The following is a 15,386-nucleotide window of genomic DNA, read 5'->3' on the forward strand; positions in this document are numbered from 1 at the left end:
TCATTTTGAAACTTGCGGTCAAAGTGAGGTTATGGTAATGAGGGCTTCTAAAATGACTGAACAGACTGATTAAATCTCAATGGGGATAGGGGGGGGTCTTCCTTCCTCTAATCAATCATTGACACGCTGGTTAATGAAATGATAAACTGTTGACGAGGACACATCACAAACGATGGCTGCTGATTGAGCTTCTCTCTGTATTTTTCCATTAGCCTCCCTTATTACACCGCAATTTGCATATTATAATGACCAAAATGAGCTATTGGCTCATTAGCGCTCTTGTGGATTCTGTGCTCCCACCCAACCTGTGACTCAGCATGATCTAAAAGCAAGGGCAAATATCAAGTAAAGAAGCAGCCAGTGATGGACTGGCCACGCCCCCTGCCTGTGCAGCCAGGTGCAGCATGTGATGATGAGCAGGTGAACATGGAGTCAGAGAGCATCTCCCACTGAGGCTGATGAGGAGTGACGACAGGGAGACCAAAGCAGGCCGGCTGCTGCTACACAGTCTCACCACCTCTTTCCCTCTGTGTGTGTGTGTGTGTGTGTGTGTGTTTGGAGACATGAATATGTATACGCGAGTGTGTTTGTGTGTGTGTGTGTGTGTGTGTGTGTGTGTGTGTTTGGAGACATGAGTGTGTATACGCGAGTGCGTGTGTGTTTACCGACAGGGCGGGGGAGATGAGTCACATCCAGACCGATAAAAGCCAGTCTGTCCGCACTCCCCAAAGCCATGCTCCACCCCCCCCTGCCCCTTAAACTAGCATTGACAGAGCGCTTCCCCCTCCCTTTGTCTCCCCACATCGTTCCTAACACAGCAGCACCACTGCTGCAGAGACAGAGCTCAAGCCAAACCAAGCCATCCACATTTATTTCCCACACACCTATGACTGTACAACCAGCAAGCCATCTTCTCACCCCAGATTCCATTGAGTGTATCTTGTATCCCAGCATGCTCCACTCTCAGCTCCACTAGCCCCACTTTCTCTTTTCCTCTCCTCCATCATCATCATCATGTTAACCCAGCCCGGGCCGAGGCGCTCGTCCCCGGAGAGGGATGCTGCTGCTGCTGCGCTGCGGTGACTCAGTGACTGACTCACTCAACCAACTTCATTGACATTTCCAGGGCAGTGTTCCATGTCGGGACAACAGTGTGCGTTCGTGACCGCGCACTCGCTCGGCCTGTATTACGCTAAGCTTGGCTGTGTGAGTCTCTGGGCTGCATGTGTATATATATCATTTAGTCAGTGGGCTCTGTCTTTCTCTTTGTGATTTTTTTGTCTGAACGATTTTTGTTTGTGACCAATCATATGTGATAAAAGGGTCCCTGTGAATTCCCTTAAATTCCTGGATATAAAACATCATCCTCTTCACATCCGCTTACTGTATGTAACACATTAGCAGCTGTGTCCATAGGAAACATGTTTTTCAGATCAGATTCAGAATGCTTTGGAAATCATCCAGATTGCTTATAACGCGCACAGACCACAGTGCACGGAGTGCTGTTGTTTTGTTTCCCCCCCGCCGTTTGCATGGCCCAGCCCAGTCATGTGAGGGGCCTCACACAGTGTATGCAAATTCAAGACCTCGGTCTAAAAAAAAAACGAGAGCGGCGCCACGCCGGCTTTTGCAGTGTCATTAACGAGCAGCGCGCGTTCCCTCCAAATGTTCACCTTTTGTCGCTCCGCACAAAAACACTAGCCCGCCAAGAGCGCTTAAACGCTCAGGGGCGGTCCTTGAAAGAGGAGCGCGTCTAGCGCGTCCTCCTTACCATAGAGAATGAATTGCAGAAAGGCGCTGGCTTCTCAAATACACGTGTCCTGTCGACACAGCCCCTTACTATATTACAGAGACAGTTGAAGTCGATTTCCATTACCAGGTGACCTTTCAGTTTGGTGTGATCTCGAGGTTTTTACTTACCTCTTATTCTCATCACTCCGGATGATTTTTAGCCAGTGGCAAATTACACTGAAGTATGAGAAGATATTCCAGGATGCAACTGGGTCAAATGTGTTCAACTGGGGGGCTAATTGAGCCAGGAAGATCATGAACCCAGTCCAGCCAGAGTGAGCGGTCATATCATATTCATCTATTCATTTTTGCTAGAAGGGCCGGGAGTCAGAGCCAGGTCCCTCTTGCTGTGAGGCAATGATAGTGCTATCAACTCTGATACAATATTATTATATCAAAGAAAGCTGCTGTGAATTATGGGTCCAGGGTTTGTAAAGAAAAATACTGGATAGCCTATCCTACAGGAAAGCACATTTTCTGCCAAATGATATTTGGCAGAAAAGGTATTTGATTAGTATGATAAAGGCTAGGGATGTCACCGCCATAATGGTTCAAAAAACATTAACTGATGAGCTTACAGATAGAATACTGGCTCTGCAGCTTTCATTAAAACAACCCATCATAGCACTTTGTAGGACACAACTCTACTGATCGACTTTAACTTCTGCCTTGGCTTTATTGGCTCGCAAAAAGGAGTGTATTTGTAGGCGGGTTCATTACCAATTCAATTAGCAAAAAGCAAATGTCACCCTGTCTTCACTTTCACAGACAAAAATAATCTACAAACGCACCTCTTTAGACGAGTCTAGAAGTATCAGACCACCTACAAGTGTGCTGAAAAAACAGAAGGGGATTGGGCTCAAAATGAATAGTGGGGTCGAGGGGAAAAGTCATTGGTGCGGTCCCTCCGGACAGGATTGGAATGAGCTCAAGTAATAATTAAAATGAGCCTACTTACTGTGGGGAGAAGCTAATCCTATCGGGATATAGGGCTTAAAGCAGAGCTTCAGTCTGTGTGTGATACGCAGCCTCAAGGCTGTCGCAACATATATTTGGACGTGTGTGTGATGGGAAGTGGTCAGGGCCGGTGTGCGTCTGCTCTACAGTGCAGCACTGTCTCTGTCTGTGTGTATCTACAACCCAGACCTCCCTAATGGTGTTTACACACGCTGACATCTGCAGTAATCACAAGAAGAAGACATGACAAACACTGCACATCCTGCCAGTGCAGTAAGAGCTGGAGAGAGAGGGTCAGAAAGGGGACCGAGGCCCCGTTTAGACGCTCCCTGCATGAAATGGCAAACTTTTGTTGCAGCTTGGCCCTTTCGATCCGCGTTCATACGACGACGTTTTGAGAACGATCCTCGTGCACACGGATCCGCAAAAACGCCAGGACAGTAGGTGGCGGTGTAACTCTGAAACTCAACACCACGGAATAACGGCACGCACCTGCGTACTAGGGATGGGCATCGAATTTCGAATTTTCGAATAATCGTTGTTATTATCAAGGTCGACTTTTATTATTGAAATTCGAAATTCGAAAAAAAAAAATTTTTTTTTTTTTTTTTTTTTTTAGTGAAATGTTGCATTGTCTCCCCTGATTCTAAGAAATCGCTTGGTTTGAGCAAGTAGAACAATTTTTATAAGCATTTTAAGCAAGGTTTATGGAAAAATGAATGGCGGATGAAATCCCATGAAGAGGGAGAGGGGGTGACTTTGGCACCCCTTTGGCACTCAGACCTGAGCCTACTAAATAATGAATGAACCACTCATGATTGTCAAAACTGTTTTTTATTTTCGAAAATGTCAATGTCATGTAACATGTTCTTTACTTCAGTGGTGCAATGCTTGTTTGAGCTAAAAAATCCACAGCAGAAGCTTTTTATATTAATTAATAAAGCCGTAGACTTAGAATCAGGGGAGACAATGCAACATTTCACTAAAAAAAAAAAAAAAAAAAAAATTAATTTTTTTTTTTTTTTTACATTTTTATTTTTATTTTCAAATTCGAATTAAATTCGAATTTGGCCAGCGAATTTCGAATAGTGTTTTTGCTAGAAATGGCCATCCCTACTGCGTACAAAACGCTTTCTCCTACAGCGCGGTGACTACAAACAAACATGGCGAGAGCACGCTTGAAAACAGATCATGTTGTTCTGGACGGACGATGAAGTAGGGTTGTTACTCACTGACACTGGACCATAAAGCATCAAGCACTTTCCGGAGGAGGGTTAATAAACCCAGCAGAGTCTGCAGTACAAACACAGCTCGATGGGCCGCCATTGTTCTTGTAGTTCTTCTATCTGCGCATGCTTATTAGGTTGAAAACGTAATTGCCACGCAGGAAGTGGTGATCAGTCACAGTTTTCACAAGAATTTTACACGGTGACGTTTAAGGATGCCGTTTTAAGGGACGTTTGGGTAGTGTAGAGGTGGGAAATCACAAAAAGTGTGGACCAAAGCAGCTCAAAAGGCAATAGTATACAAAGTGAAAAAAGGTGGAGCTACTTGGAGTTTTTAAGGCAATATTTAATACGAAGTAATATATCTGTGTACAAGCAGTTACAAAACAGAATATATCTTCAATGTTACTACGGGCAAACAAAATGCAACGCGTTTCAACCACGCAGGTCTTCCTCAGGCAGTGTTAGCGTAGTGTAGAGGTAAAAGCACTCGTCTACCACGATATTGGCCGATATTCAGAATTTTTTACGATTATCGGTATCTGCATTTTTTTTGTCCGATTGCTGATATAATAAATTCATTTAAAAAAAGCGCTATTTTGGGTCTGATGCAGCCAGCAACCACCTCTCTCTGTCTGAAACAGTCCACTCTCTGGTCTCGAACAATGTCCTGCCCACAGCACTATCTGATTGGTTACGTCACAAGTAATAGCCTATAATAATAATAATAATAACAGCTACTGTGCCACAGACCGTCCATCGACAATGAGCTACAACCTCTTCTTCACCAAAAGAGCCACAAAATAACTGAATCTTAAGAGGGTGAGAAACGAGAGGAGGAGGAGAGTGTGCAGGATGGACTGGGAGGAATGAAGGATGTGAAAGATGGTATCTTCTTACATCTTCATCCAGGTTGGTTTGCTCTAGGTCCACCACTTTAAACTGCACTCTCTTCAAAACCTCTTCCAGGGATTCGCATGCCTTGTAGTCCAGCTTCTCACCTGGACACACAAATACACAAGTCAATTCACCATTTAGCAATAAGACACAATATGTTCTCGTGTCAAATGAAGCTAATCAAAATAGTAATCAATCTCACAATATGAAAATGTCTCTTTCCAATTGCCTGTTGATTGCAAAGCCAAAAAAGCCAAAAAATGTAGTCTCACGTGTGAGTGTGTTTTTTTCTTACCTTTTAGGTCTAAGCATTCATTTCGCTGGGTCAGGTCTTTCAGTTCCTACAGAGACAAACAGAAGCAGCCGTAAGAAGACAGAAAAAAAACCAGGCAGGGAGCGGCACACAGTTGAGTTTGTGTACGTCACCATGGAATCAAACTTTGCTTTTTAAATGGTGAATCTTTCACATCATGCAGGAGTGCATGGAATCAATCAGCATGGGGGATCAAATAGTGATCCTGTGCAAACTAAGATAAACCTCTGCTGCCTGCAAAGAAAAGCACCTGCAGGTGCAGGGCACACTCAGCGTGTGACGTGTGTGTGTGTGTGTGTGTGTGTGTGTGTGTGTGTGTGTGTGTGTGTGTGTGTGCGTGTGTGTGCGTGCGTGCGTGCATCTGATTCCCTGTGCGCTGGTGGGTTTCGGTACTGCTGGTGAGGTCTGCGGCAGCAACCATTTTGCCAACAGTGAGTCCTGGGGATGGCAGCTTAGATACGAGCAGCTAGATAAGAGGGGCTGTGCCAACTCCTAAATGTGCCATGACCATTCACACTGTGCACCCATGCTGCCTGCCAGTGCCTTCATTGACCTGCTCAGTGTGTGTGTGTGTGTGTGTGTGTGTGTGTGTGAGAGAGACGTGTGTGTCTCGTGACGCAGCCTGAAACATACCATCAACACATCAAAAAAGGTGGAGAGATATGTAACCCCATGACCTGGTGTGAACACACACACACACGCACGCACACACACACACACACGCACACACACAGAAACTATGTAGCAGCAAATCCCTCTCCACTGCACTGCCCAGCCCATTCAGCATGAACTCCATAACCTCCAGGCTCGTGCCACACTGTGACTGCCATCAGGTGTCTGTGTGCGAGCCTAACATACTGACGCGTGGTACTGTAGCACATCACAGTTCATTCATGGCCTCTCCTGTCCAGCTGCGTGACTTAACGGCTTTCAATTTGTTCAAGTCAATAGTATTAAATTTGGCTGTATTGTATCACAGCGTGGGGCGCTTGTTGTGAAAATAATCTGTTGCTAATCAAATGCCACATTTAATGAGCCGTGTTGTCGTATTGGTAAGAAACAGATTAAATATTGCGTCATGTGGGTTTAGTCATTTCAAAAGATAATTCGGTTCACAAAGGCTGTGGTCTTTGAAGTCGTCTGAACTTCTGAAGTGGTCTGAGGAACCGGCCGGACATAACATGCAAAAGTATGGAAAACAGGGGAAAAAAGAAGAACAAAGAAAAAACCTTTTCGACAGTATTTTTTTGGTTTGTTTTCGAAATATGGTCTACCATGGGTCTACTGCAAAAAAGCCTGGTTGCCCTTTCACCTCCAGGTGGTGTTGACTATCTGAACACGAGCAGACAGACACACATTTTGAGCAATTTAAGTGCAAGGAAATCTCCGCCTCCAGTTGAGTTTGGCACCTGTCAGCGAGAACGTCTTTATCAGTGCAAATACGACTGTGACAGAGCTGCTAGACTAGAGGCAAAAATAGTGTGCGATGTATAGTGTGCATGAGTCGTGGTCTTTGTGTGTGTGTGTGTGTGTGTGTATGAGAGTGTGTGTTATTTTGCGGGCTGGGGGCTCATTACACTATATCAAGCTATTGATTCCCTCTCTGCTCTTGCGTGTTATGCTGTGTGGTGACTTGTTATTCGTTAAATCGTTATACATTTTTATTGTTTCTGTGATGTGGTTTTACTCTGAGCGCTTTCTGCAAAACCAATTTCCCTGACATAATGACATTGAAGTTGAAATCCAAGAAAACAATGTGACATCTGGGTGTGACAGAAGAGGCTAGGAGGCATCGAGCACAACAAGTAGACGTGCATGTGAGGAGCTGTTGTTAGTGGACTCTACAGTGTATGTGGCCCTGAATAGAGTGGCGCAGGGATGACGTATTTTTGTAGGCTTACCCAGACGTCCCTGCACTTCCTGGTTCGTAGGTGTAAAAGTCTATGGGAACTTTTGTATGGGAATTTTGGCATGAAATAAGGTCTGTGGTTAACAAGCCTTTATGACTTTTGAAGAGTACCGTAAATGCATTGCGTTTTAACGTCATTTTCAGAAAACGCCTCAAAAGTCATAAAAGTTATCTTGCTGAACACAAACTTCGCCGTTTACCTTATTTCATACATTTAACACCTTGAGTGCCATGGACGAGATATCTCGTCTTACATAATCCACCCGTTGAGTGCCAAAGACGAGATATCTCGTCTTACATAAACATTTTTTTTTTTTGACGGTGGGACATCAATCAACCCCTTTTACGTCTTCTATATCAATATTGGAGGAAGAGAATGTGTATAATCTATTTTACCGACGACTAAGTGGCGACAGTTCTCTCCAGACAGAGAGAAAGCCACAGCCACGGGTCCGCTGGAAAGCCAGTCTAATTTTCAAGGAAATAGCTGGGCGAAAACTCTTTCGATTTCACACACACACACACACACACACACACACACACACACACACACACACACACACACACACACACACACACACACACACGCGCGCGCGCGCACACACTAGGGATGTAGGTACTACCGGTACTACCCCCGAACCGCGGTACTATTGCTGTAGAACAGGTTCTATACTAAGATTTAAAAAGACCCGGTACTTTTCCGACCGCTGCTATGACTGATAATGGTCAATATGAGCCTGTCTCTTTAAGAAATGCGCTGGAGTGAGTGACGTCATATCCACATGTCAAGCGGTGAGGAAAAGAGTTTGAGGAAAAAAAGCAGCTGAGCACTGAGCAGACCCGCGCACATTAAAAGCAAACTAGCAAAGTAGGCTATGGCTAAACACAAAGCCTCTCCCAGCCCAGTTAGTAGCAGCAGCTGTGCCCTTTCACAGTTTACATCTAACGTTATGTAGGCTACTTTCACGCATACTTCAGTCAGGGTTATCGACAGTCCATATTATTGCCTCTGCACGTTTCCCGACGCTACAGTGAGAAAATGCGCTCGTTAACTAACGTTAACTAACGTTACAGCGGACTCCGCTGTACTAACGTTACAGCGGACTCCGCTGTACTAACAGCGGACTCCGCAGTAACATTAGTTAACGAGCGCTCACTGTAGCGTCGGGAAACGTGCAGAGGCAATAATATGGACTGTCGATAACCCTGACTGAAGTATGCGTGAAAGTAGCCTACATAACGTTAGATGTAAACTGTGAGTAATACTGCCTGAATGCCCCACCCATGACAAGAAGTGCTAAACTGGAAGTTGAGATTACTGAGTATAAACAATTTAGAGACATCAGCCCTGCAGAGGATCCCCTGGCATGGTGGAAGCAACACCAGACAGACCTGCCCATCTTAGCTCAGTTTGCTAGACAATATCTCTGTATTCCAGCATCAAGCTGTGCATCTGAACGTGTTTTCAGTACTTCTGGGAATATCTGCAGTCCAACAAGATCTAGACTGACCGAGGAACATGTTGACACCCTCGTTTTCTTGGCTAGGAACCTGAAGAAGACATTGGGATGGGAGGGACTGAGTGAGTAAACTGAGAGTCAGCCAAACAGTGAGTCTGTCTACCACCCATAGGAGAACTAGGGTTTAGACTGAGTAGGCTGGGGGACAGAATGGGAATATGAAGCCATGCTGCTTGTTGAAGAAAAAAAGATTTGAGTTTCTGCTGCTATAGTGTTTTATTATATTATTATTTATTTTATTTATTTTACTTATTCCCATTTCCCACTGTTCAAAAGATTTGTGTTATGTTACTGAGTGTGTACTTATTTGACAAGTAAAAGTTAGACAGAATTTAAATGCCACCAATTATTTATTTATTGTTGTTATTGGTGTTTCTCTGAGTTTTTGCTGCTATAGGCTAGTGTTTTATGGTCATTTTATTTTCACTGGCATTACTTTATTTTACTTACCGGTATTCTCACTGCTCAAAAGGTTTGTTTTGTTCAGCATTTAAATGCCACACCAATTTATTGGTGTAATTGTTCCCAAACTCTTAAAATAAAGCCAAATCTTGACATTGGACAGTTTCACTTTTTTTTTTACAAAAAGTATCGAAAAGTATCGAAAGTATCGAAATACAAATTGGTACCGGCACCGAAACAGAAATTTAGTACCGCTACAACCCTAGCACACACACACACTCGAGTACCTTTGCGCATAAATAAGACCAGAATCGCAAAAGCTTCTTCAAAGCTCTCAGCCGACACCTCAAGAAACGAACGAGCCAGTTTTACAGTCCAGACTGCCCGAGAGCGGCCGCGGAGCCTCCTCCCTCCGCAGCACAGACGGAGGGAGGAGTTTGGAGACACACACACACACACACACACACACACACACACACACACACAATACAGTATACAGACTTGCCCAAGGGCACCCATAATCACAGGCACGTGAGGTGGTTCTAAAAATCCATTTATCTCTAAACTCTCTGAAAATCTCTGAAACCATGCTGTACTCAACGGCTAATATCTACATAACTACTAACTCTGCAAACTAACTCTTTTAGACAGAGAAAGCACACATTCTATTAGTTCTTTTTAGATGATTGGTGTTCACGAAGTCTTAACAGAAAAGAATCCTCGGCTCTTGTAAAATGAGCCAGAATCCTCAAAAAAAAACCTGGCACAACTTACCTACAGGATTGAAAAAACGGCTGGCACTCAATGTGTTAAGAGAAATCTCCATACAAGAAATTGACTTTTACACGTACGAGCGGGAAGTGCTAGCGTCCAGGTCTTCCGGGCTCATTCCTGCGGTAACTCTGTGGCAGTGGACCACTGCTCTATGGCCTGATCGGACCGTTTGGGCCTCCACCTCCCTCCCTACTATGTCTTTGTCTGCGGGGGGAGAAGGACTATGAATAAGCAACCCGACACGTCTGTGCTCTGCAACACAGGCTTTCATGGCACAAAGGCAGTGTGTGTGTGTGTCAGCGCACTGTGTGTGCCATGTCGCCAAGTCTGAAAGCGTTGATGTGTTGAGTATGTGACTGACATGTGTGCAGCAAAGGTCTTACTCCAACTCCACAGATAATAACCATGCCGCCATTTAAGGGAACGCCGTGTGCTTCTGTGTATTTTGAGAAAGAAGCAAAGTGTGCATCTTGTGCCTGCGTGTGAGGGATTGTGTAACAGGGGGAAACCACTGGTCTCTTAGGGAATTGCAGCGGCAAAAAAATGTGACACAAGGCCGCCAAGTGTCCAGGGCCTTAAGACTCCGGCAGGGGTGAGTGAGGCGCAGGCATTCAACACATAGCAGCCAAACACTCGCCCGTACGTACGTACACACACACACACACACACAAGTGCCAATACATGTACAGAACCTGTAGGGGCTCTGGAAAGCTGCCACGTGTACAGTCCAGTCGGCCTTAATAAAGGAAGCATTTACAAGGAAAAAACGGTCAATGACTGAACTCTTCTTACTGACCCCCCCCCCCCCCCCGCCCCCGCCCCCGCCCCCCGACCAGTCATCTGGTTTGACTGGACTGTTTATATGGCTGGCTTATTCCAAGGATGACTAAGCAGAAACGAGAGGGGGCTGTAGTGGACCGCAGACTACAGAGAGGGAGGGGGACTGAGGGGGAGAGGCCAGACAGTAAAGACAAGGTACAAAGAAAAAGAAAGAAAGATGAGGAGTCACCAAGAGGAAAAACAGAGGGTGATGGAGGGAAGGGGGGGGGGAGAGAGAGAGAGAGAGAGGCCAGTCATCTCCCAGTGGAAATGTACCCAGATCACAGGCCTAAACGAGGCCCACAGCAGCACAGAGCAGAGCAGAGCAGAGCAGAGCAGAGCAGAGCAGAGAAGCAGCTTAGCATGTTGGTGCGTCTTTCCACAGGTCGTCGTGATGTCAGACCTTCTCTCTCTCAGCTGATCCAGTGCGTGGGGAGGAGAGAAGGTCGCTTTGCTGAGTCTCTCACGTCACAGATGTGATGTGATGCCATTTGGGCTTTGCCTTGCATCACCATCATCACTCTCAAACAGAGACAGGCATGCAGGTGTGTGTGTGAGTGTGTGTGTGTGTGTGTGTGTGTGTGTGTGTGTGTGTGTGTGGCTCTGCCGGAGGGGCCCAGTGAAGGGTCATGGAGAGTGTGTGTTGAGTGCAGCAGTGTGCGACAGAACAAACAGGAGAGACAGTGCTAATGTGTCCCTGTGCACAGGCAAGCTCTGTCTGCCACTCTCACTAGGGGAGACCCAGTCTGGTGACAAGACATACACACAGACACAGACACAGACACACATACACACACAGACACACACACACACACACACACACTTGTTCACAGTTCACAAGGCAGCGTTATCTGATCTACCGTAAAACTTCCAATAATGGCTGCTGCCTTTATTTACCTCGACAAAAGGGAGCACCGAGCTTTTATTATAGAGAGGCTATTATTAGAAACAGAGCATTATTTCTTTTGGCAGGGCCACAGTACCTGCTATGCCCATAAGTGACTGCATTTACTGCTATTCTATAAAGAATATAAAGAGCTCAAATTTCTACCATTGCCTTTTTACACCTATAGCCTAAGAATAATACTGCTATGGGGAAAGGATAGCAAATACTACTACTGCTGAATAAGTGCTTGTGCTTGATATGTTTAAGAAAAATAACGACTTCATCATGTGATTTATTCATGGTAACCATACCATTTGGCTACCAGAACATACATCATCAATCAAAGCACAATCAAACGAAAAGTGACAAAGCCACAAGAGTAAATACAGAAAGGTTCTGTCACATGACGCATTGACTAACAAACGTAGGAGAAAACTAAGGAGCAACGCTGAATGACCATCCAAGCAGCAGAGTTATGTTTGTGTCATGAATTTTAAGGCTTTCACAATATACATGCTAGCGTTTTTGTTGTTGTAATTTTTTTGTAATTTTAGAAATTTCTTCTTCTTTTTTTCATTTAGTGTTTATCTATGGCACACATACAATCCCTGGCTATTGTTAGATAGATCCCGCTACTATTTGACACTCTTGGGTCTTTATTTGAGGTTTTATGGTTAATACCTATTTCACCTACACGTACTTGAAAGTAACTACTAGACTGATAAGAGAAGATGCTGTGGTGGGAATCATTGTCTAGATGCAGGACCAAGACCACCTGCCTCCTCAGGTCACAAAGGACCAAGAAACCTGAAACCGGCTTCCATCCATTCACGGGCAGTGCCGGACGGCCTCATTACTCTGTAGAGTTAGTCCCTCTGTAGCTGACTGTCATACATTAACTGTCACACACACACACTAACAATAGGGACGCTCCATTTAGTATCTTGTTTGACTGTTTGCAAAGCTAAGAATGGAGGTTTGTAAGTCAGTGTGCTGTCTGCATGTGCTTAAGGTGTGTGCCTGTTTGGTGAGGGGGTTTAGAGTTGAGGGTTTAGCACTTGAGTAAATACTAGCCTAGATACCATGTAATCTCATCATCCATAATGTTTGATCTGTTTTCCCAGTGCTACTCACTCAAACTATGTTTCTGTGTGCGTCTCTCCTGGGCCCAAAAACGTCTCTAAAACCACCGTCTAATCATGCTTTGAGCATCATTAAAACTTGGTAATCACTGGAGCATTTGATAGCATTAGCAACAGGGCAATCGCCAGCGCCAGTATGGTCAATCTTCCCTCTTTTCTGTGTTAGCCACAGGGGGGGGGGGGGGGGGGGGGTCAGTTGAGGTCAAAAAGAGCCTTGTGGGTTTCTCAAATGCAGTGGGATTTAAGTCTCAAATGCAGTGGGATTTAAGTCTCAAATGCAGTGGGATTTTAAGTCTCAAATGCAGTGGGATTTCAGCAGAAACAATGGCCCACATACGCGGAAAACACTTGAACGTGTCAACAACCACCGCGCACATCGAGTGCTCACAAGCGTTTGCAGCAATAATAAACAGCGCTGCGTCTTTACCTACTGGAATTGAAGACCTGCGTATACAGAGGGATTAGAGAGCACATGACCGTGCTGACTAACCCAGAACAGCCCAAAAAAGGCCAGAAAATGAGTAACATGAAACGCCCTTGCGCCTGCTGGAGCAACAAGCAGCCGTGCTGGGAGAAGAATCCTCTCTCTCTACTGGGTGCTACTAACTGGACTGATCCACAGCGGTTCAGCAAGTCAGGGCTGTGATGGCTCGCAACTGTGCCAGGGGATTTGACAAGGGATTATGAAGGTTCCCCTAGATTAGAAGCAGCCAATAGTATCATTTCAAATTCATCTGCCCTCGTTCATCAACATTTAACTGAGATTGTTCTTAAAAATATGCATTTCCCACCGTGTGAAATCAAAATGTGTAGACTCCCACGCATTGTCTCCACTATTTCAAAAGACAATGAATCAGTCGTGTGTGACCTTCCTAAGGCTATCTGAATAAACACTATAATGGGGCCAGTGTATATAGCTGGAACAGGAAATAAGATGGTCCAATCATAGGGCGAAGGTGAATCAGCACTAGTGTTGGGCGATATGTTAAAATTTACCAACTGGCCACCGTCAACTCATCAACTGGCGATTAGGGAGGTAACGATAAGCGGTTTTAATGATAACCGTGATAAAATTCCTTATGATAACCGTACCGTTTCAAATTTTCATTATCATTAAAACCGTGGTACCGCGATTACAGTGCTTTGAAAAACATGGTAAATACTGTCCATCATCAACCAAAGTTGGCAACGGTCTCCCAGATGCGAACGTGCAGCCTTGGAGAAATGATTTCAGTGAGTATATCAATCCTTTTTGGGTCTGAGTTTTCAATATAAAACTTGGCGAAATCATTTCTGTGAGTGTATTAGTACTTTTTGAAAAATTTCAGCACATTTGAACAAACCGTGATAATACGATAACCGTGATAATTTTGGTCACGATAATCGTGATGTGAAATTTTCATACGGTTACATCTCTACTGGCGATTGCCGATTATATTCGTGCATTTGTGTGCAACACATGCAGGGGGCGGGGCCCTGGGGAATCCTCCACTCGCCAGACGCCTCTGACATCCACGGCCTTTAATGTGAAAATCACGTTTTACTGAAACATTACAGCTATAATACGCACCTCAACTTAAACAAACACAGTCAGAGAGACAGGCAGCGCAAAAGGTGTCTGAATCGGTACAGACAAATGCTCAGTGGTGAAACAGACTTATCTCCAGGGTGCTTTGTGTTAGTTTCAGTTGCATTAGTCGGACTTCGGCAGTTATTTTAAATCAGAGGACGCATAGCTCGTGTAAACAGACATGCCCCCATCCCACCACTAGATAGGGGTGGGAATCACCAGATGCCCACGATACGATACTAAAACGATACTTGAGTCACGATACGATAGTATTGCGATATATTGAATATTGCGATGTATTGAATATTGCGATATTTCGATATATTGTCACTCCTAACTCGTTTTCCTACCTTTTCCTTGACCTCACCAGAAGTAAAACATGCAGTGTTTTTTTGTTTTGTTTTGTTTTTGCCCCACACGTAGGCTACATTATTAAGCTTCTCTGGACTCAATACGCCACTGCAGGCACAGACTGCACCATCAGGCGCTTCGGGCAGATGCCCGGTGGCCTGGCATTTTTTTTGCAATATCGATACTTGGCGTCCAAATATCGATACAATATCGTCAGGCAAAATATTGCGATACTATGGTGTATCGATTTTTTCCCCCACCCCTACCACTAGACAGCCCCCCAACCAACCCCTCGGATTCTGACTCTCTACGACCTTCTTATCCATAGCTATGGCCCGTTTTACCTAGGCCCCGGCCCCTTGATGGAACGGACGGACGCGAGGTCACAGTGACTTTGACCTTTGACCACCGAAATGAGTTCATCCTTGAGTCCAAGTGGATGTGTGAGCCAAATCTGAAGAGATTCCCTCAAGGCGTTCCTGAGATATCACGCTAATGAGCATGGAATGGGCAGTGGTGAGGTCACAGTGACCATGAACTTTGACCACCAAAATCTAATTAGTTCATCCTTGAGTCCAGGTGGACGTTTGAGCCAAATTTGAAGAAATTCCCCACCAGAAAACGTAATCTCCAGCCACAGCTATCACTGGCAGACACATACAAATATCAATCAAGAGAGGTGTCAAGGCTAGTTGTGAGTGGATCGGTGTCAGGCTGACTATAATACTGTTTGTGTTTGTGTGTGTGTGTGTGTGTGTGTGTACAGTATGTGCGCGTGAGAGTGTGTGTGTGTGTCTACTTTGTAGGCTCTTTCACACCGGCCTTGAAA

The 15,386-nt window shown here is 44.9% G+C and overlaps 1 protein-coding gene across 1 annotated transcript in view; it reads right to left on the reverse strand.

Moving 5' to 3' along the window:
• ppp1r37 (protein phosphatase 1, regulatory subunit 37) overlaps positions 1-15,386 on the reverse strand; it is a 63,753-nt gene that overhangs the window by 17,529 nt on the left and 30,838 nt on the right. Inside the window, exons 3-4 of the mRNA XM_083637992.1 lie at positions 5,167-5,212; positions 4,875-4,975 (exon numbers count right to left, since the gene is read on the reverse strand). Coding sequence (XP_083494118.1) covers positions 4,875-4,975; positions 5,167-5,212 — 147 coding nt within the window. The remainder of the gene's footprint in view (positions 1-4,874; positions 4,976-5,166; positions 5,213-15,386) is intronic.

This window comes from Poromitra crassiceps, assembly GCF_964638095.1.
Source record: "Poromitra crassiceps genome assembly, chromosome: 5".
Classification (NCBI taxonomy): Eukaryota; Metazoa; Chordata; class Actinopteri; order Beryciformes; family Melamphaidae; genus Poromitra; species Poromitra crassiceps.